The sequence below is a fragment of the Rhinatrema bivittatum genome, chromosome 7 (genome assembly GCF_901001135.1).
Source record: "Rhinatrema bivittatum chromosome 7, aRhiBiv1.1, whole genome shotgun sequence".
Taxonomy (NCBI): Eukaryota; Metazoa; Chordata; class Amphibia; order Gymnophiona; family Rhinatrematidae; genus Rhinatrema; species Rhinatrema bivittatum.
This window is the reverse complement of record NC_042621.1, coordinates 151521950-151543038: the sequence shown is the minus strand read 5'-3', so window position 1 is coordinate 151543038 and position 21089 is coordinate 151521950. Positions and strand designations below refer to the sequence as shown.

At 42.5% G+C, this 21089-nt stretch overlaps 1 protein-coding gene across 23 annotated transcripts in view; it reads right to left on the bottom strand.

Annotated features, from left to right (window-relative positions):
- Positions 1–941: 941 nt before the first annotated feature.
- The window catches only part of LOC115095529 (uncharacterized transmembrane protein DDB_G0289901-like), a 162821-nt gene continuing 142673 nt past the window's right edge, over positions 942–21089 (bottom strand). For 5 of the 23 annotated variants that reach the window (XM_029609361.1, XM_029609365.1, XM_029609350.1 and 2 more), the window contains 6 exons: positions 17318–17392; positions 12182–12247; positions 10815–10925; positions 5986–6096; positions 5299–5418; positions 998–1181 (listed from right to left, as the gene is read on the bottom strand). In XM_029609361.1, the coding sequence (XP_029465221.1) occupies positions 1123–1181; positions 5299–5418; positions 5986–6096; positions 10815–10925; positions 12182–12247; positions 17318–17392 (542 nt within the window). In that variant the 3' untranslated portion in view covers positions 998–1122. Of the gene's footprint in view, positions 1182–5298; positions 5419–5985; positions 6097–10814; positions 10926–12181; positions 12248–17317; positions 17393–21089 lie in introns of all 23 variants that reach the window. The other 18 variants (XM_029609349.1, XM_029609352.1, XM_029609353.1 and 15 more) reach the window with 7 other exon arrangements.

Genomic DNA, 21089 nt, shown 5'->3' with positions numbered 1-21089 from the left:
TTCTTCTGTCAAGTACCCAGGGAAAATATGGGTTTACATGAGTAAATTCCAAGTCTGTGTTTGAATAGAGCCACTGATACCATCCACAGAAAGGCTTCGTCAGCCCTGTGCAGTGAGTAATTCACCCTACTAGATTACTAAATTTACTATCAGGCCGATACAGTACAGTGCGCTCCAACAGAGCGCACTGTTAACCTGCTCTTGGACGCGCGTTTTCCCTTACCCCTTATTCGGTAAGGGGCGAAAAAAGCGCGTCCAACCCGCGGCACCTAATAGCGCCCTCAACATTCAAATGCTTGTTGATGGCCCTATTAAGTATTCCCCACGATACAGAAAAGCCGCACATTTTACTTTAAGAAATTAGCGCCTACCCAAAGGTAGGCGCTAGTTTCTGCCGGCACCGGGAAAATGCACAGAAAAGCAATAAAAACTGCTTTTCTGTGCATCCTCCGACTTAATATCATGGCGATATTAAGTCGGAGGTCCTGAAGGGTAAAAAAAAGTAAAAAGAAAAAAGAAAAAAAAATTAAAAATGGGCCGGCAGCTGTCAGGCCGAAAACTGGTTGCTCAATTTTGCCGGTGTCCGGTTTCCAAGCCCATGGCTGTCAGCGGACTGGAGAACCGACGCCGGCAAAATTGAGCGTCGGTTGTCAAACCCGCTGACAGCCACCGCTCCGGGCTAAAAGGAGGCGCTAGGGAGGCACTAGTGTCCCTAGCACCTCTTTGTACCTGTTTCTACCACACCACCTAATTTGCATACTGTATCGCGCACCGGGAGAGCGGGCATTCGTCCGCTCTCCCACGGACTTTACTGAATCGGCCTGTATGTTCTCTAATGAACAGAATCCTATTAAGAATCCTAAAGGCCCCTGTTTTTTAAATTATCCCAGCAGAGATTACAAAATTGCATTTTGTAGTAAAAGATCAGCAGACAAATATGATATGCTTTAATCATTAGGATTGCTTTAATAGAGCAGAAAAATTGTATTTAATCAAATGATGAATTTTGATGCTAAAAAAAGTTTGGAATTATCATTATAAGACAGATTTTTCAAATCAGAATGATTGACAATTTGAAGACAAAGATTAGCATGCAGGATCTTGATTGTATGAAGCAGTTTTTCAATATTGTTTCTTTGATCCACATTGGCCTTGCTTCTGCTCTGTGTACTGAGCTCCACCTAGAACGTGAAGCGTAGAATTAGTGTAAAGGTAACATAAAACATTTTTTCATGCTTCCCTGCATAATTCCTTAATACTTCCTTCCCTATCTGACGTCCACATCTTTATTTTTTTAATCTTTTTAAATGATAACAAGCTAATAAAATTCACTCATATCATCACTCTTGGCTGACTTAGACCTGGATTTATCAAAATGCACTAAATATTGCATGTGATAGAAAGAGGGTGTGTTTTATGGTAATATGCAGTTTATTACAATTTGTGCTAATACCTATGTGAAGCAGTAAGATAGTGCAAATTGTGATAACTTTTTTGCACTTTGTGATAAGTGCCAGAATTGTTGTATTTCCTACATACAGCCACTGGGGGGACCATGTTTAAGCTCCTGGAGAGCCAGCCTAACTGTCAGAGCCCTTCTACAAGGAGAGGGAGAGGGAGAGGGAGAGGGAGGGAGGGGGAGGGGGAGGGGGAGAGAGGGAGAGGGAGGGAGGGAGGGAGGGAGGGAGGGAGAGAGAGAGAGAGAGAGAGAGATCCTAGCCATGCTGTAATGCCCTCACACTAGATAGGTATCTCTATGGGAGGCCCACCTAGTAAATCGAGGTGAGGTTTAGGTATTAGTGTAGGGGTTAGAGGCCACTTTGACATTCAAAGTGAGACATACGAACAGAACAGTGCTCTCTTGTGAAGTTTTGATGACCTTCAGAGTGAGGAAACTCACCTAAAGATGAGATTTGTGCAATGTTCTCTCAACCTAGCATGATGGACTCTCTACCTGGGTAACATCAAGCTAGGTTGAGAGAACATTGCACACATCTCATCTTTGGTTGAGTTTCCTCACTCTGAGTGTCATCAAATCTTCACAAGAGAGCACTGTAATGTTCGTAAGTCTCACTTTGAATGTCAAAGTGGCCCCTAACCCCTACACTACTACCTAAATTTCACCTTGAGTTACTAGGTGGACCTCCTATAGATATATGGGAGGTGCACCCAGAATAGACCATGTTACCAAATGCTCCTAGCTACGCACCTAACTCATGAACCCCTAATTCAGTCTTCTATACCCCATGATTATCATCTTAGGTTACTGATGTATCTAATGTTACTAATGCTGTAAATGCTTGTTTAATGTTTTATCGGCTTGTTCACTATCCTTCTATGCTTCGCTATTGTTCTCCCCTGCCAAGTTCCCATGCCTTGTTATAATGTAATTTCTTATCTGCTGTTAATATGTGAACCGGTGTGATGTCCCCACTAACGCCAGTATATAAAAGTTTTAAAATAAAAAACAAATAAATACATAAATACATAGATATATAAATACCTACCTAGGATGAGGGCATTATGGCTAGTCTCTCCCCTCCCCCCCCCGCCTCCACCCCCTTTGTAGAAGGGCTCTGACAGTTAGGCTAGCTCTCCAGGAGCTTAAAACTACTAAAAACATCACAATGCACAATAAAGCCCTATCACACAGCTTTACACAAATGAAAAAGGTGTAGTTAAAGCCATGCAATATGGCTTTGCAAAACTGTGAGCCCACCCCAAACTCCTCCTGTTTTTCTTATTTGCATTGCACCATGCGTTATGGTGCTTTCGCATGCGTTAAAGGTGCTTAACACATGCAAAAACGCCATATAGCACTTTGATAAATGACCCCCTTAGGGTCTAATGTACTAAAGATTTTTTCACATGTTGTATCTAGAAAAAAGGCTCACTACACAGGGCACCTGAAGCACTGAAAGAATCCCTGCACCTTATACATCAGCACAGGGGCTGAAATTAAGAAAAAGGAAAACAATAATGAATGAAAAAACTGTACATTGCTTTAGCTCCTTTATGTGTAAATGTGTAAAATACAGCAATATCTAATTATATTTAAACTAGCGATTTAGCAGCCTGAAGACAGGGAGGTGTCTCTGAATGTTAACAGACGCCACTGAGGGAGAAATGGCCTCTTCTGAACAGAGTGTGTCACTCCCTTTCCTCTTTGCAAATTCTAAATAGACTTGTCTCAGCTCTCGTTGTTTACTGTATTAATCATAGTGTCCATAATAGAATTGTTTAAAGTTCTAACATACCCAAAGTACTACATAAAGTGGGAAAATATAAAATAAAATCATTAAACGAGGTAATACAGAAAATGTGGTTAAAAGCAGGCCTTGCTCTTTCTGATAATGAATAGTAGCATAGCAAAAGATGGCAGATAAAGACAAAGATGGCCCAACCAGTTTGCCCAGTTAAGAATCATCCACTTTGGGTGGATTCGCATACAAATGCCAATGATTTGTACTCTTTGTTACCTATAAGCCGGCACTTTAAGTCTGGAGAGATGTGCTGACTGGCAGGGGCAGTCTACCCTATTCAGTTACGTTTTCTTCAAGAGATATGGTTGAGATATGGAGGGCCAAAAACACAATATTTCTGGCATTTTTTCTTTTCTTACCTCATTGTTCAATTTATCATTGTTTGCTTTCTTTTGGTACACTGTGGTAAATATCAAAGAGTTATACTTGCTACTTGGGTAAAAATAGAGTTAATCAGCATAAAAGAATAACTTGCAGGTATGTGGCTTTTCAGTCTCCTGATAGGATGCATTTAGTTTCGTAGCAGACACAAACTTTTCCACATCAAAGAGGCTTTCTGAGGTTCCAGGGGACTGTGTCAGATGTAGCTGAGTCCTTTTACATTTTTCAAAAAGAGTGCATGGGTGCACTGTATTTCAAAAATGCTTCTTTCTATGCAGGATTTCAAGAATGTCAAGAATGTCATTAGAACAGGGATTCTCAACTGGGAGCCTGTGGTCCCCTGGGGGATCTGCAGGAGGGTGAGAGGAATTCTGCCAAATACCACCAAAGCTGATGGAAAATAAACTAAAAATATATATATTTGTTTTGCTACTTTATATACAGAAAATTATTTGTGTTTTATTATTGGGGCATGGTGGGGGGGAGAAGGAATTTTTACATCATACTTAGAAAGATCCCTTTCTTTGCTATCCTCTTAGGCATAAACTATGGTTCATGAATTTTCTCTCCTTCCAAGCTCAGATTTTGAAAAAGGCAAATCTTGAAACTTAAATTCCACATCCAAATCTAAAACAGAATTCTGTGCAATTTGGGGCGGATTTTAAAAGCCCTGCTCGCGTAAATCCGCCCGGATTTACGCGAGCAGGGCCTTGCGTGCCTGCGCGCCTATTTTCCATAGGCCTGCCGGTGCGCGCAGAGCCCCGGGACTCGCGTAAGTCCCGGGTTTTTTTGTCAGGGGCGTGCCGGGGGCGGGGCCGATTGACGCGGCATTTTGGGGGCGGGACGCGGCATTTTGGGGGCGGGCCCGGGGGCGTGGTTTCAGCCCAGGGCGGTCCGGGGGCGTGGCCGCGCCCTCCGGAACCACCCCCAGGTCGTGTCTCGGCGCGCTAGCGGCCCGCTGGCGCGCGGGGATTTACTTCTCCCTCCGGGAGGCGTACATCCCCGGACAAAGGTGGGGGGGGGGTTTAGATAGGGCCGGGGGGGTGGGTTAGGTAGAGGAAGGGAGGGAACGGAGGCAGGCTGCGCGGCTCGGCGCGCGCCTGCTGCCCAAAATCGGCAGCCTTGCGCGCGCCGATCCTGGATTTTAGCAGATACGCGCGGCTACGCGCGTATCTACTAAAATCCAGCGTACTTTTGTTTGCGCCTGGAGCGCGAACAAAAGTACGCGAACGCGCCATTTTTAAAAATCTACCCCACTGTGTCTTCTTTTAATGGAATCTGAAGATAATGCTGGAAGTGAGCTTTCAAAACCAAGTGAGCCATGACTTTCGAAGAAGGATCCTAATTACAGTATCTCTTCTAATCTAGAGTAAACTTTTTTTTCACTACATCAGTTTCATTAAACTTCCCTGTGTAAAAATGCTGATATATCTTGCATAGCCTAAAGTGGTCAGGTTATTGTTAAAATAACACTGAGAACCTGATTGCTTAAGTCCAATTTATTAAAATCCCGATTGAACTATTAAATAATACAGTACCTTCAAAACATAATGGGAGGTTTTTGCAATAGAAACCTCTCCTATGAATAATAGCAATTTTTACACAGATTAGAAAATTATTATTATTATTTGGAAGTAAAACTAGCAATCCTTACCTTGACCTTTCTGTTGGCACTGGTTACCAGCTCCCTGTGAGCCCTGGGACTGCTGACCGCACTGGGACTGCTGACCGCACTGCCCTCCATCATTGCCACTCTTGGAAGATGTGTTTGTCTCTAGCAATACACAGCACAACAAAATAGAATAATTTTGCAATATTTTTCTCATGTCTGCATCAGCGTGTTATGAACTGTCAATCACAGCCCCCTTATTTTTAACTGCTTCTGATGCAGTGCAGATAATCACAGCAAACATCTTTCGCCAGAAGACATACACCATGATTCCCTCTATAACCTGGTATGTAAGCACCCTGAATCTGGCCAGTAGCTGTCAATGCTGGGTCTTCCTTCATTTGGGGACTATAAATGCTGCTTCCTCAGTATTCCAGCCCCATCTGCCTTGAAACCAAGTCTGGGAAATTGAACCCAGGTCAGCCACGCAGCAGTGTATAGCACTGCCACTGGGGCATCAGGCCAGCCCTGGGTCTGGAAGGATATTATTAACATAAAATATAAATCATGCAGCCTGAGGAAGATGTAATAAAATAACAGTGACAAAAACACAATCAACTTTTATCTAATTAAAATATTTTCAATGTTTCTGAATGAGCCATTTACCAAAAATCACACAGCAGTTTTTAAAAGGTTTCTAAGAAAAAAATATTAAAATAAATTTAAACTTACGACTATAGTTTTGACCTTTCTGTTGGCATGAATCAGCTCCAACCTGTGAGCCCCCGGTGCTCTGATTCAATTGTCCTCCACAACCACTGCCCTTTCCACTTGTGGATGTTTCTGATGTCAAAGAATAGAACAGAATAGGAAGTGTGAGTCTGTGAAGATTCGCTATTCTATGCATGAACATGTCCTGACACTTCATTCAAAACCAACTGGAGTTTTTTTCTCTATTTTAACTTCTTCCTGTGTAGCCAAGGCAATCTACAATCCTTGGCCAGAAGCCACGTATCTCAATTCTCTGTATAACGTGGTGTACAAACCCCTGAATCTGACAGATGTCACTATTTAAGTAATGGTTGGGACTCCCTTCCTCCAAGATACTATAAATGCTGCCTTGCAGTATTGTCAGTCTTGAGAATTGAACCCATCTCTCCCACATAACAGTGTGCTACTCTGACACAGGATCATTGGGTCAACCCTATGTCAGGAAGTATTTTGCAGAACCATAGCTAGCCTATGCCCGAAATGGCTTCGGCCATAGGCGCCATCCATCAGGAGCGTCATCAATCTCAAAATAGGGTAGTGATCTGCAGGCCTCCCTTTCACCAATAGAGTTTTGGTGCCTCATTAGCTCAGCTGCAGTAGGGGAAAAGTGGTGCTGTGCCAGCTTCTGGAGTCTGGGGGGGAGGGGGGTGGAGAAGTAGTGGCAGCAGCTCCCTCAAATTGGGACAAAAAAATCACCAATGCTGCTGCCCCCCCCCCCCCCCCATGCACTGTCAGGAGCAGAGCAGCCCGCGAAGCTGCAAGAAGCAGCATCGGTCTCATCCTGTAAGTCAGGAACAGCGTACCCATGGAACAACGACAGCCTCCTCCACGGCAGAGAGAGTGTGTCCCACTGGCTGAAAAAAGAAATAGTCTCCCATCTCACCCTGGCAGTCAGAAGAAGACAGAAGTACAGCCCACGGAGCTCTAAGAAGCTTCTCACCCCACCTCAGCAGTCAGAATGAGTGTGGTTTGCAGAGCTGCAAGAAGCAGCATACACCTTCCACTCTCTGAAGTCAGGAGGAGCGCACCCCATGAAGAAGCATTGGCCTCCTCCACCTTATCCGTATTTAGGAAGAGAGTGTCCCGTGGCCTAAAAAATGGGCCTCTCACTCTGCCCCAGCAGTCATAAAAAGCACCGCCTCCAGAGAGAAAGAGAGAAAGAACGAGCATGTGTATTTGTATGGTTGATCATGTGTATGAGAGAGAAACAGTATAGGAGCATGTTGCGTGTCAACATGTGAGAGAGCGAAAGCGCATGTGTGTCTCTACATTATTGATTGAGCATATGAGACTGAATGGGCATGTGTGTATATGACTGAGCATGTGTGTGTGTGTGAGAGAACAAGAGCATGTGTATGTAAGACTGAGCATATAAGAGATAACGAGCTTTTGTTTTTGTGTATGATTGAGCATGTGAAAAAGCAAATTAGCATGTGTGTGTATGATCATGTGTGAGCAAAGAGCATGTGTGTATGTTTGAACATTTGTGTGAAAGACCACAGTAGCTTGTGTGTTTATGAGAAGGTGAATGAGCATGTGTGTGTATAATTGTGCATGTGAGGGACCAAATGAGCATGAGTGTGTTATGATTGTGCATGTAACAGAAAAGCATGTGTGTGTGTGCATATGATTGCACATGTGAGAAAGCGAACAAGCGTGTGTGTATGTGTATGACTGAGCATGTGAGTGAACGAGCATGTGTGTGTATGGCTAAGCATGTGAGAACGAATGAGCGTGTGTGTGTATACATGATCATGGTGAGAGAGCAAATGAGCATGTATGTGTGTATGATCATATGAGAGGGCAAGTGAGCATATGTATGTGCATGGTTGAGTATGTGAGAGAGCAAATGTGCGTATGTGTGTATGTGACTGAGCATGTGAGAGTGAGAGTGCGAATGAGCATGTGTGTGTTAGGGAGAGGGAGTAAAGTTTGTGTGCCTCTCCTCCCACCCTGATAATCTATGATAATCTCAGGGCATCTTGAAATCAAACTTTCCCAGGTTTGGAAAGCAGGGGATTTATTAATCCTTATTAGTTTTTATTATTGGATGCTATTTGTTGTATTTGTTGTTGCTGTTTTGAAATATTTTATTGCCATTTGGAAAAGTTTTATATGAGTTTTTAATTATTGGATGCTGTTCTGTTCGTCAGCTGTTTTGAAATATTTTTTTTCTGATTATGATTTTACTATTATGATTGATGTTTTATATTTCTTGATTTTATTGTTTGATATTTTATGAGGACTGGTGATGTTTCTGTTTTTCCCTTGTTGCACAGCATACAGATTCTAGCTTTTTGCAGTTTCCAGTTCAGTTTTTGTTTGCATGTTTCTATTTATACTTTATGGTCTGTTTATTCTGTGAGTGTCTGTCTATATTCTGCACATGTGACAGAGGTGAGGTTTTCTGGAAGTGTGTATTTTCTGTGTAGGGATCTATAGCAGCCTGGCTTGTTTTCCTAATAGGATGTGTATTGTTATAGGACCTAGTGTAATATTTGCAGTGTTGCTTTTTCATTGGTAGGGTTGTTACTGTTTGATAAAGAGAATGAAGAAAATGGAAAAGAAAATGGAAAGATTACTATTAGACAGAGGTGTAGGGGAGGAACTGAAGAAGACAGGAGGAGAGAAATAAAATGAAAAATTAACAGGTGTTAGGAACCAATAAGAGGAAAATAGTATAAAGAGATGAGGACCAAATTGATTAGAAAATAAAATATCCAGAAAACAAGGGTAGAAAAAAGCATTTTATATTCAGTTTAGTGAATGGAATATGACAACTTTGGAAATGTGCATCTCATGCACAATACAGGAGGAAATGTGTTTCTATTTCTCTGGTGTTGCATGGCATACAAAGTCTGGCTTCTGGGAGTTTCCAGTTCAGTGTTTGAATGAAGGCTTACAAAATGTTGCCAGGATCCCTGTACTGGTTCTGATTGAGCTGGAAGCCGAAAGGAACAGCAGGAAACTGCTGGGGTAAAATAACCATGAACATTACAGCCCCCTACTTTTAACAGAGTCTCCCAGCTTGTGGTGCTGTATGTTGAATTCATGGCGAGACGTACATTTTCACTTGGCCATAGGTGCCAAATGGCCTGGCTATGGATCTGGTATTTTCTATTCATATCGATTGAAATTTAATAAAATCACAATGTCAATAACAGAATCAACTTTCATTGCAGTAAAATATTTTTATTGTTTATGGTTACAGCAGTGGAAGCCAGATACAAATTCTGCTACCCTTGTTTGTGACCTTAGGCAAACCATTTCATCCTCCATTGCTATAGGTAAAAATTTTCAGGCTAATTTTAAAATGAACACGCAGGCGGCCATACGCACACATATGGTGCACAAGCAAACATACGCTGGAATTTTAAATCAAGTGCACAGTTGCACGTGTGTATAATTTAAATCACACCTGCCATGAGTGAGTATGCTCCTAATGTAAAGCGGTTACTCCAGCAAACGTACTGGGGCGGATTTTCAGAGCCCTGCTCGCGTAAATCCGCCCAAAACCGGGCGGATTTACGCGAGCAGGGCCCTGCGCGCCGGGAAGCCTATTTTACATAGGCCTCCCGGCGCGCGCAGAGCCCCGGGACTCGCGTACGTCCCGGGGTTCTCGGAGGGGGGCGTGTCGGGGGCGGGGCCGGAGCGCGCGGCGTTGCGGGGGCGTGTCGGCAGCGTTTTGGGGGCGGGTACGGGGCGTGGCTACGGCCCGGGGGCGTGGCCGCGCCCTCCGTACCCGCCCCCAGGTCGCGGCCCGGCGCGCAGCAGGCCCGCTGGCGCGCGGGGATTTACGTCTCCCTCCGGGAGGCGTAAATCCCCCGACAAAGGTAAGGGGGGGGTGTAGACAGGGCCGGGTGGGTGGGTTAGGTAGGGGAAGGGAGGGTAAGGTGAGGGGAGGGCAAAGGAAAGTTCCCTCCGAGGCCGCTCCGATTTCGGAGCGGCCTCGGAGGGAACGGGGGGAGGCAGCGCGGCTCGGCGCGCGCAGGCTATACAAAATCGATAGCCTTGCGCGTGCCGATCCAGGATTTTAGTGGATACGCGCGGCTCCGCGCGTATCTACTAAAATCCAGCGTACTTTTGCTTGAGTCTGATGCGCAAGCAAAAGTAGGCTGATCGCGCTTCTTTTAAAATCTACCCCACTTTGCGTATCTACCTGAGGACTTTGTCGGCTTTGACGTGCATAGGAAAGCGGATTTTAAAACATGCTCGCACGAAGAACAGTCACAGTATTTCAAATTATTCTACCAGTTTGACCAGTCTCGAGGTCATCCAGATCCCTTTGGTTCCTGATCCTGTACTCCCCCTGCTTTACTCTGACCATTCAATCTGTCATGTTAGGCCCAAAATGTGATTTCTGCAGACTTGCTCCTCATCAAGCTCCTGTGCGCTGCAGCCTCCGGTTTGAAAATACAGATTTACATTTGCCCCGGCAGGCCCATGCCCTGTGCCTTTTCTGCCTTCATTTTTTTAACTTGTGCACATGCATACATGCACATAATTTGCAGCTTTTACATTAAAGACTCATGTTTATGGGCTTTTTAATGCAAGCAATGCTTTTTAAATTCAGCCCTAAGATTGTGAGCCGACAGGGGACAGGGAAATACCTATAATACCTGAATGTAATTTGCTTTGAAGTGACTGAAAAGTGGAATATAAATACAACTATTTGTATTCAGTTAAATTTAATAAAATTACAGTGTTTATGAATCCAAACATCTCCAAGATCACTCAGTAATTTTTAAAATGTTTCTAAGGAAAAATTATGAGAATTATTTACAACTTACGACCATAGCTTTGACCTTTCTGTTGGCATGAATCACTTCCAGCCTGTGAGCCCCCTGTGGTCTGACTCCACTGTCCTCCACAATTACCGCCCTTGCCAGATGTGGTTGTTTCTGGTGATACAGAGTAGGACAGAATAGGAAAGGTTACTCTGTGAAACTTTGCTATCATCTTTCTGAACATGTCATGAAATTTTGATTTGCAGGTACCTGGAGTTTTTCACCTGTTTTTAACCTGTTCCTGTTTAGCCAAGTCATCATAGCTACAGTTCTTGGTCAGAAGCCACAATACACAATTCTCTCTGCACTCTGGTATGCAGCATCCTGAATCTGTTTTGATGGTTAGAATTGCCATCTTTCAGGGGACTGCAATCACTGCCTCTGCAGCATTCAGCATTCCTAGCTCAAACTGTGGGGGAAATTTCCTAATTCGTTGTGGTTCGGGGGGACCTGAACCACGAAACTGATTTTCCCCGAGCTTCGGGGAAAATTTGTTTTTTGGGTTAGTGTGGGGGGAGGGGCACATTTATTTAAAAAAAACCCACCCCAACCCTTCAATTTTACTTTCATACACCCCCCACCATCCCAATCCCTCCCCAAGATTTACTAAAAGTCCCTGGTGGTCAAGCGGGGTCCCGCGAGCGATCTCTCCCTCCATGCCATCGGGCCTGCTATGACTCAAAATGGCATCGATAGCCTTGCCCTTACGATGTCACAGGGGCTACTGGTGCCATTAGTCAGCCCCGTCACATGGTAGGAGCACAAGATGGTGCCGGCCGTCCATTGCACCTATCATGTGACAGGGGCTGACCAATGGCACCGGTAGCCCCTGTGACATCGTAAGGACAAGGCTATCGGTGCCATTTTGAGTCATAGCAGGCCCGACAGCCCGACGGCATGGAGGGAGAGATCGCTCGCAGGACCCCACTGGACCACCAGGGACTTTTAGTAAGTCTTGGGGAGGGATCGGGATGGTGGGGGGGGTTATAAGAAAGTAAATGTGAAGGGTTGGTGTGTTGGTTTTTTTCCGATTCGCAGTTTTTTTTCCGATTCGTGGGGGGATTTTTATTCGTTTTTCCAGTTTCGGGTTCAGGTTCCAGTTTGGTTTTTGTCGAAAAATGATCCATGGGAAAACAAGTTTTCCCACGAAGCACCCAAACCGAAACCCGACCCAAGCCAGAAAAACGAAGCTCATCACTATTAAATATAAAGTATGACTCTTCTTGACTTAAATTTAAGAAAATAACAGAATCAACTTTAATTGTATTCAAAATTTTCAGTTATCAAGAATGCAAACATCTACAAAGATCACTCAGCAGTTTTAAATAGTTTCTAAAAAAAGAACATTATTTTAAAGAACTAAAACTTACGACTATAGCTTTGGCTCCCTGTGCTCTGTCCTCCACAATCACCGCCCTTGCCAGATGTGGTTGTTTCTGGTGATACAGAATAGAACAGAATGGAAAATGTGACTCTGTGAAGCTTTGCTATTATTTTCTTGACATTTGATTTGCAGGTACCTGAAGTTTTTCCCCTAATTTCAACCTGTCCCTGCTTAGCCAAGCCATCAGAGCTACAGTTCTTGGCCAGAAATCACAGTACACAATTCTCTCTGCACCAAGGAAGCCTCATCTACTTTACAGCATTCAGGAGTTCCCCCCCCCCCCCCCCCCCATCACAGAAGATTCAGAAACCCAGAAACAAAGGTTTTACAGTGGGCTCAGGTAGGATAAGACCTGTGACCCAAAGATATCCATTCTCAGAATAGTGAAGCCAAGATGCCCTCCTCCACTTGCACAGAGCATCCAGAAACCCAAGAATAAATGGGTTACAATGGCTTCTGGTAGGATAAGACCTATGACATAGAGACATCCACTCTCTCAAGTGACACAAGTACAAAATGCTTCCTCTGTATTGTTAAATGAAGTTTCTATAGCAATGGAGACTGAGGTATGATCAGAAAGAAAAGAAGAAACCCAATGTGCACAGAAATTCCATAACTCAACCAAAACCCATAAGAAGAAGCTTATTATGCTGGTAGACTCAGTCATCAGATGCACTAATTTGGGAACTCTTTTCGAGGAGAACACTACTGTTAATGCCTTCCAGGATCCTCAGCTGGTAGAAATGCTAATCAGATAATCAGTGCAATCAATGAAGACAGTAAGGACTCTGAAGTTGACCTTATCATCCGTCTTGGAACCAATGACTTTACTAGAAACAACATCTAAGCCATACAGAGAGATTTCCAGATTCTGGGGAAGCAGATTAGACACATGGTGAAAACTATTGCCTTTTCAGAAGTGTTACCTGTTCATGGAAAGGGGAAAGAGAGGCTAAGCCATATAAATAATCTCAATGCATGGTTCAAAACCTGGTGTAAGGAAGAAAGTTTTGGTTTATTTGGGGCTGAGGATGTATATGGAACAGTAAAAGGCTCTCTGTCAAAGATGGCTTACATCTGTCTATGGCAGAAAAAAGGATTCTAAGTGAAAAATTCAAATCATATACCATAAGGCATTTAAACTGGAGAATGGGGATGGCAAAAGGAAACTGAAATGTCACCCCCAAAATCTCCAAGAAGTGGATGAAGAATTTAACAAAAATCAGCTGAATAGGGCAGAAAAGATGTCCAAGGAGAGAAGCTGGAAAACTATGAGCACAAATGCTCATAGTCTGGGCTATAAAATCCCAGACCTGCAGGATCTAAAGGTGGAAGCAGAATTAGACATTGTTACTGTAACAGAAATATGGTTTACTGAATCTCATGATTGGGATATGGCCAACCCTGGCTATAACATGTTTAGGAAGGACAGGTGGAGGAGTTGTCCTTTATGTCAGAAATAATACGCAAGCAACTGAAATGCAAGGGTTATAGGGTAGGGAAGAAGCATTATGGACTGTCCTAAAAAAAAGAAGATAGTGCTTCCATTTACATCGGTATGGCTACAGGCCTCTGAATCAAACAGAAGAACTGGCAGAGATGTGGTCAAAGACATCAAAAAGGTTGGAAAGAAGGGAGAAGTGTTGCTAGTTGGAGATTTTAATTGCCGGATGTGGATTGGAGTATCCCTTCTGCAGAATCTACAAGAAGTAGAGAGATAGTGAATGCTTTTCAAGGGGCTCTGTTCAAACAAATGGTTATGGAACCTATGAGGGAGGGGGTGATACTTGAGCTGGTGCTCACATATGGGGATAAAGTCTTAAATGTCTGAGTAGGTGGCCATCTGCACATCAGTGATCATCAGATGCTATGGTTTGATATCACAAACAGGATACAGAGAAGATACAAAAAACCCCAAGTTTTGAATTTCACAAGTACAGACTTTCAGGAAGAAGAACTGGAAGACTGGGAGAAAATGGGTGAGATGAAATAAGAGTGGGCCAAAGTGAAAGGAGCTATTACAAAAACAACAAATCTATATGTTAGAAAAGTAAACAAGAGTAAGAGGAAAAAGAAACCGATCTGGTTCTCAAAGGAAGTGTCTAAAAAATAAAGGCACAAAAAGAACAGCATTCAAGAAGTATAAAGGATCCCAAAAAGAGGAACACAGGGAAGAATGCTTGGTGAAAGGGAGAGAGTCGAAGAAATACAAAGGCAAAATGTCATCTGCCATTTGGAAGAAAGAATTGCCAAAGAGGTAAAGCGAGGTGACAAAACATTTTTCATATACCAAAGTGGTATAGTGAAATTGAAAGGTGTTGAAGAACAATGTGTGGTGAGAGATAAAGAAATAGAATAAATATTAAACAAATAATTCAGTTCAGTGTTCACTAAAGAAGAACCTGGAGAATGACCATTGCTGATACACAAGATACTAGATGTGGATAGGGTAGATGAAACTCTGTTCATGGAACAGAATGTATGGAAAGAGCTATGCAAACTGAACGTGGACAAGGCGATGGGGCCAGATGAGGTACATCCCAGGATACTGAAGGAACCCAGAGATGTGCTGGTGGGTCCTGTGAAGGACCTGTTCGATAGATCCCTGGAAATGGGAGTGGTGCTGCGAGATTGGAGAAGAGCGGTGGTGGTCCCACTTCACAGGAGTGGTAGCAGAGAGGAGGCTGGAAACTACAGGCTGATTAGCCTCACATCGGTGGTGGGAAAATTAATGGACATGCTGCTGATGGAAATGATAGTGAGCTATCTACAATCAAATGGGTTGCTGGACCTGAGGCTGCATAGATTCACCAGGGGAAGGTCCTGTCAGACAAATCTGATAGATTTTTTTGATTGGATGACTAGAGTATTGGATCAAGGAAGAACACTTAATGTGATCTACTGGATTTCAGAAAAGCTTTTGATACGGTCCTGCATAGGATGCTTGTGAATAAAATGAGAAGCTTGGGAGTGAGGGCCAAGGTGGTGGTGAGGATTACAAACTAGTTGACCAATAGGAGACAGTGTGTCATGGTAAATGGAATCTGCTCTGAAGAGAGAGTCACGTTAAGTGGAGTGCCACAGGGATCGGTGTTGGGACAGATTATATTCAATATCTTTGTGAGTGACATTGTGGAAGAGATGCAAGGTTGTATGCCTATTTGTGGATGATACTAAGATCTGCAACAGAGTGGACACATCTCAAGGAGTAGAGAGAATGAAAAATGTCTTAAGGAAGCTTGAAGTGTGGTCAAAGATTTGGCAGCTGGGATTCAATGCCAAGAAGTGCAGAATCATGCATCTTGGATGCGGTAATATAAAAGAGCTATATGTGAGAGGAGTTGAAAGACTGATCTGCATGGACCAAGAGATCTTGGGGTGATAGTGTCTGGGGATCTGAAGATAGCAAAGCAATGTGACAAGGCCATAGCTAAAGCCAGAAGAATGCTGGGCTGCATAGAGAGAGCAATAAACCATAAGAAAAAGGAGGTGATAATGCCCTTCTATAGGTCCTTGATGAGGCATCACCTGGAGTATTGTGTTCAGTTCTGGAGCCTGTATCTCAAAAAGGATAGAGATAGGATGGAGGCAGTTCAAAGAAGGGTGATGAAAATGGTGTGGCGTCTGTATCGGAAGACCTATAAGAAGAGGCTGACGGATATGAATATGTATACCCTAGAAGAGAGTAGGTGCAGAGGAGATATGATACAGACTTTCAGATACCTAAAAGGTTTCAGTGATATATGGACTTTGATTCTTTACCACTGAAAAGAAAACAATAGAACTAGGGGTCATGAAATGAAACTCCAGGGGGGGCGATCCAGAATCAACGTCAGGAAATATTTCTTAATGGAGAGGGTGGTGAATGCCTGGAATGCCCTTCTGGAGGAGATGGTGCAGAACAGTCAAAAAATTCAAAGGGGCATAGGATGAACACTATGGATCTCTAAAGATTAGAGGACGGAAATGAGATAAGCATGCAGGGAAGTAATTTGCTGGTACAGTGGCTACTACCCTTACTAGAGGGCATGTAGATTATTACCCTTAACCAATATGCATTGATTCTTTAATGTAACTGCAACATTGCTCCTCGCTTAGACAGCAGGGAGAAAGGAGGAATTGGATTCAGAAGAAAACTGAGGGCCATGATTTTCATGGTCTGGGATACTGATATGCAGACATAAGGGAAAAAGCAGAGGATTGCTTCAATGGCCAAGTCTTTAAGGAAACAAGGTACGCGTACCTAGGGGTAACTTGCTGGTGTGGTGGTTACTACCCTTAACCAATAACCCTTGATACTTTTGATTCAATAGCAGGGGAAAAGTTGAATTGCATTTAGACAGCAACCAATGAGGGCCCCCAACTTTTACAGTCTGAGGAACTGATAAGCATGGGACGGTAAACTGCACAGAACAGCAGTTACTACCCTTAACTGAAGGCATGGGATTACTACCCTTAACCAATAAGCCTTGATGCTTTAGATGCAACTGCAACATCACTCTCTGTTTTGAAGGAGGGGGGTGGGGGATGGAGGGAAAGAGGTGTTTGGACTTGGAGACAGCTAACACAAGCCATGACTTTTTTATAGTCTGGAGTAATGATGAGAAGACATTAAGGAAAAAAAAACATAGGATTGCTTCTACGGCCAAGTCCATAAGCAAAACACATTAAGCAGCGTTGACTGCATGACAGATACTACCACGGGAAGCTTGCTGGGCAATGGTCCATTTCTGCATTGGTCCATTTCTGCCATCATTTCTATGTTTCTATGTATGCAGCATCCTGAATCTGTTTGAGTGATGGTTGGAATTCCCTTCCTCCAAGGAACTGTAATTACTGCCTCTGCAGCATTCAGCATTCCTAGTTCAAGCTGTGGAGAACTGAAGTTGAGCTTGGAATAGCACCCAGGTCCCCCACATAGCAGAGTGTGCCACCTTGCCACTTGGTTATTGAGAAAATCCTAGTCAGGAAATGATTTGTTAAATATAAAGTATCACTCCTTCATCTCCACTGAAATTTAAGAAAATAACACAATCAACTTTAATTGCATTCAAAATTTTCAATTATCAAGAATGCAAACATCTTCAAAGATCACTCAGCATTTTAAAGAACTAAAACTTACGACTATGGCTTTGACTCCCAGTGGTCTGACTCCACTGTCCTCCACAATCACCGCCCTTGCCAGATGTGGTTGTTTCTGAGGATGCAGAGTAGGACAGAATAGGAAATGTGACTCTGTGAAGCTTTGCTATTATCTTCTTGAACATCATGAAATTTGATTTGCAAGTACCTAACATGTTCCCCCTATTTAGCTAAGCCATCAGAGCTACAGTTCTTGGCCCAAACTACAATACACAATTCTTTCTGCACCCTGGTATGCAGCATCCTGGATCTGTTTGAGCAATGGTTGGAATTCCCTTCCTTCAGGAAACTGTAATCATTACCCCTGCAGCATTCAGCATTCCTAGTGCAGGCTCTCCTGGAGAGCTGAAACTGAGCTTGGGAACAGAACCCAGGTCTCCCACATAGCAATGTGTGCCACCCTGCCACCTGGTCATTGAGCAAACCCAGGTCAGGAAATATATTGTTAAATATAAATTAACACTCCTTCATCTCCACTGAAATTTAAGAAAATAACAGAATCAACTATCATTGTGTTCAAAATTGTATTCATCAAAAATGCAAAGATCTCCAAAGGTCACACAGCAATTATAAACTGTTTCTAGGGGGGAAAAAAGTATTTTATAGAAGTAAAACTTATGACCATGGCCTTGACCTTTCTGTTGGCATGAGTTAACTCCAATCTGGGAACCCCCTGTGCTCTGATTCCACTGTCCTCCACTATCACTACCCTTGCCACTTGGAGATGTTTCTGGTGGTATAGAGTAGACAGAATAGGAAGTGTGATTTTGTGAAGCTTTAGTGTTGTCTATTTGAACTCGCCATGAGCTTTCATTTACAACTACCAAGAATTCTTCCCCCAGGTTTTATTTTTCCCATATTGTTAAGCCTTCATAGCTACAATCCTTGGCCAGAAGTCACAGATCATAATTCCCTTTGGAATCTGCTATATAAGCAACCTGCAAATGGCTAGTAGGTGTCACTGTTTCAGTGATGTCTAGGATTTCCTTCCTCCTGGGGAATGTAAATGCCTCTGTAGCAGACTCAATTCAGGCTGTTATGAGATTCTGAGGCTGGACTATGCAAACTGAACCCAGGTCTTTCACATAGCAGTTTGATACTTTGTCCCTGGGTTATTGGGTAAATTCCAGGTCAGGAAGAATATCTTTGAAAATAGAATAGGATCCTTTCATCTTGATGAAATTTTTTAAAAAACACAATGTAAATAACAGAGTCAATATCTGTCGCATTATATTGAAATAGCACTTACGGTCAAAGGCTTTCACTTGGCATGGGTCATTGCCTTGGTCCTGTTGGCATTTTGTATTCTGATTGCACTGTCCTCCACCTTTGGCAGACATGTTTGTCTCTGTCTGTGTTGTGTAGTGCAGAATAGGAAGAGTGATTCTTAGATGCTTTAGTCTTGTCTTCATGATCTTGCCTTTTTATACACAAGAACTGTTCCTCCCTCTGTCATATGGGCATCACGTGTTCCTTGGTGGAGTTTTAAAAGAGCAAAGAGAAATTTAACTTCACCTACATAATGAGAGGTCATTCTCTAATTATTTTCTGTGCCAAAGATAAAGTGGACACTACCCAGTATAATTTCTTGTTGAGATTATTTAAAATTACATATAAATACTGTATTGTACCTTGTCAACTTTTCTGAAATGAATCATTTTTCAATTTAGTCCAGTGCAAACACTGGTGCTGACGTGTTAATGTGTTAAACTACAGAAGCTTCTGCAAATAGGGCTTTAGAATATAAGAACATAATTGTTGGCATACTAGGTCATACCAAAGGTCCATCAAGCCCAGTATCCTGTTTCCAACAGTGGCCAATTCAGGTCATAAGTACCTGGCAGGATCCCATAAGGTCAATAGACTCCATGTTGCTTATCCCAGGGACAAGCTGTAGATTTCCCTAATCCACCTTAACAATGGTTCACTTGTCCAAAAACCTTTTTAAACCCAGCTACACTAACAGCTTTTACAACATTAAACACAATAAACCCCACTCAACCTTAGGGTTTTTATATGAAAAGCCCTATTTGCAAAGGTTTTTGCAGATTTTGGCTTTTGTAGCAGTGACATTTTTTGTGTACTGTATTACATACAAAACTTCATTTAAATTTAATATTGAGTGCTTTGATGTAAGATTATGCAGAGCAGCTCATTAATTATTAATTTTTTGAAAACTGCTGTACAAAAAGGGCTTTAAAGCAAGCTTCTAGCAAAACTTTACTATGGAGTCCATTTGTAACCACAGCAAACTCATGCAAAATTACATCAGCTTCATTCTAAATGAAAGTCTTTTTTTCCTTATTAAAAATGCAGACCAAATCAGAAACTGGAGGAAAGCCAGAAAGAGAGGATTGTAAGACAGGGGTTGTAGCTGCTAACTTTATTCCTTTGTTGAACTAGACTGATCAGATATATTTGCACCGTAGGTATGTTTCAGTGGCAACTGAAGCTTGAGGTGAAGGATGAGGTGGTCCCCCCCCCCCCTCTTAAAAAAAACACAGTGCAGGTCAAATCACCAAGAGGGTAGGGTTGCCAACTTGCTCCATATTTTTTTTACTTCCCTATGTACAAGTACTTATAGTCTTGATTTTCTTAGGGAATGCATTAGGGAAATAAAAATAAGTCCCATCATGCAACGGGGTAAAACCAGGTCTGGATCACCCTGTCCTGAAAATCTGGAGTCACTTGGCAACCATTCAAGAGGGCCAAGTGCGGTCCCACCTAGGAGTCTGGCCCTTTTGGTGATAAGAAATCCTTGGGAAAGGGAGAGGCAATGGTCATAATAGAGTGGCAGATAGAGTGTCAGTGATATTTCTAGAAAGCTGAAAACTCTGCCACCTGCAACCCACCCTTTGCTTGGAGAAGTAGGAGGTGGGTGAATAGTGGGAGTCTGTGAGTGGCACAATCTCTCAGGGCCAGTGCCAGAGTTTTGGGTGCTCTAGATGAGATGAACCTTACAGCCTTGTACCCCAAGCTCTCTTTACACACAATAAAAAATTATGCTTTCATAATAAAAGATTCTACATGTAAGAGGAACAAATTACAGTTTTCTAAGGTAAAAATATTATTTATGGCAACATTTATATTATATTTAAGGCTTATGGTTTTAGGTGTCATAAATTGTAAATTTAGGTGTTTATTTTCCAGCTAATTTGGGGTTCTTTGAGGAAACCAAAAATTAGTGTTTTTGCCCTATTATTGGGTATCTTTTCCAGTAGAATCAAATAATTTGTGTAGCTGAGTTATTAGCATGGAAAAGGCAGAAAAAAGAAAACAGAGGATCCAGGGTAGGCAATGGATGGGTGAAAGAGTACTAAGGAACATTTTGTTTTTTCTTTGTTAGTCTATTTATATTTTTATTTTGCATTGGGATGTTTTCTCATGATTTATTGGTTAAAACCTAAAATCAAAAGTCCTAATAATATCTACATATACTGCTGTGGTGCTAATCAGAAAACCTTGTAAAAATACAAAAAAGACATTTGAAACTAATATGATATTAGGTCTACTGTAAAGCACATTAGATGTGGCTCACAGAAAGGCATATGTAAACTAAATTATAATTACGAGATAATAAACCCCTCATAACAAAACAGTACTAACTACCAGCACTCAAACAGTAACAACTCTGACTATGAAAAGGCAACACTGCAAATATTATGCTAATCCCTAAAACACAAATACACCTCCTATTAGGGAAAACAGAACAAGCCAGGCTGCTATAGATCCCTATAGAGAAACTCCATGCT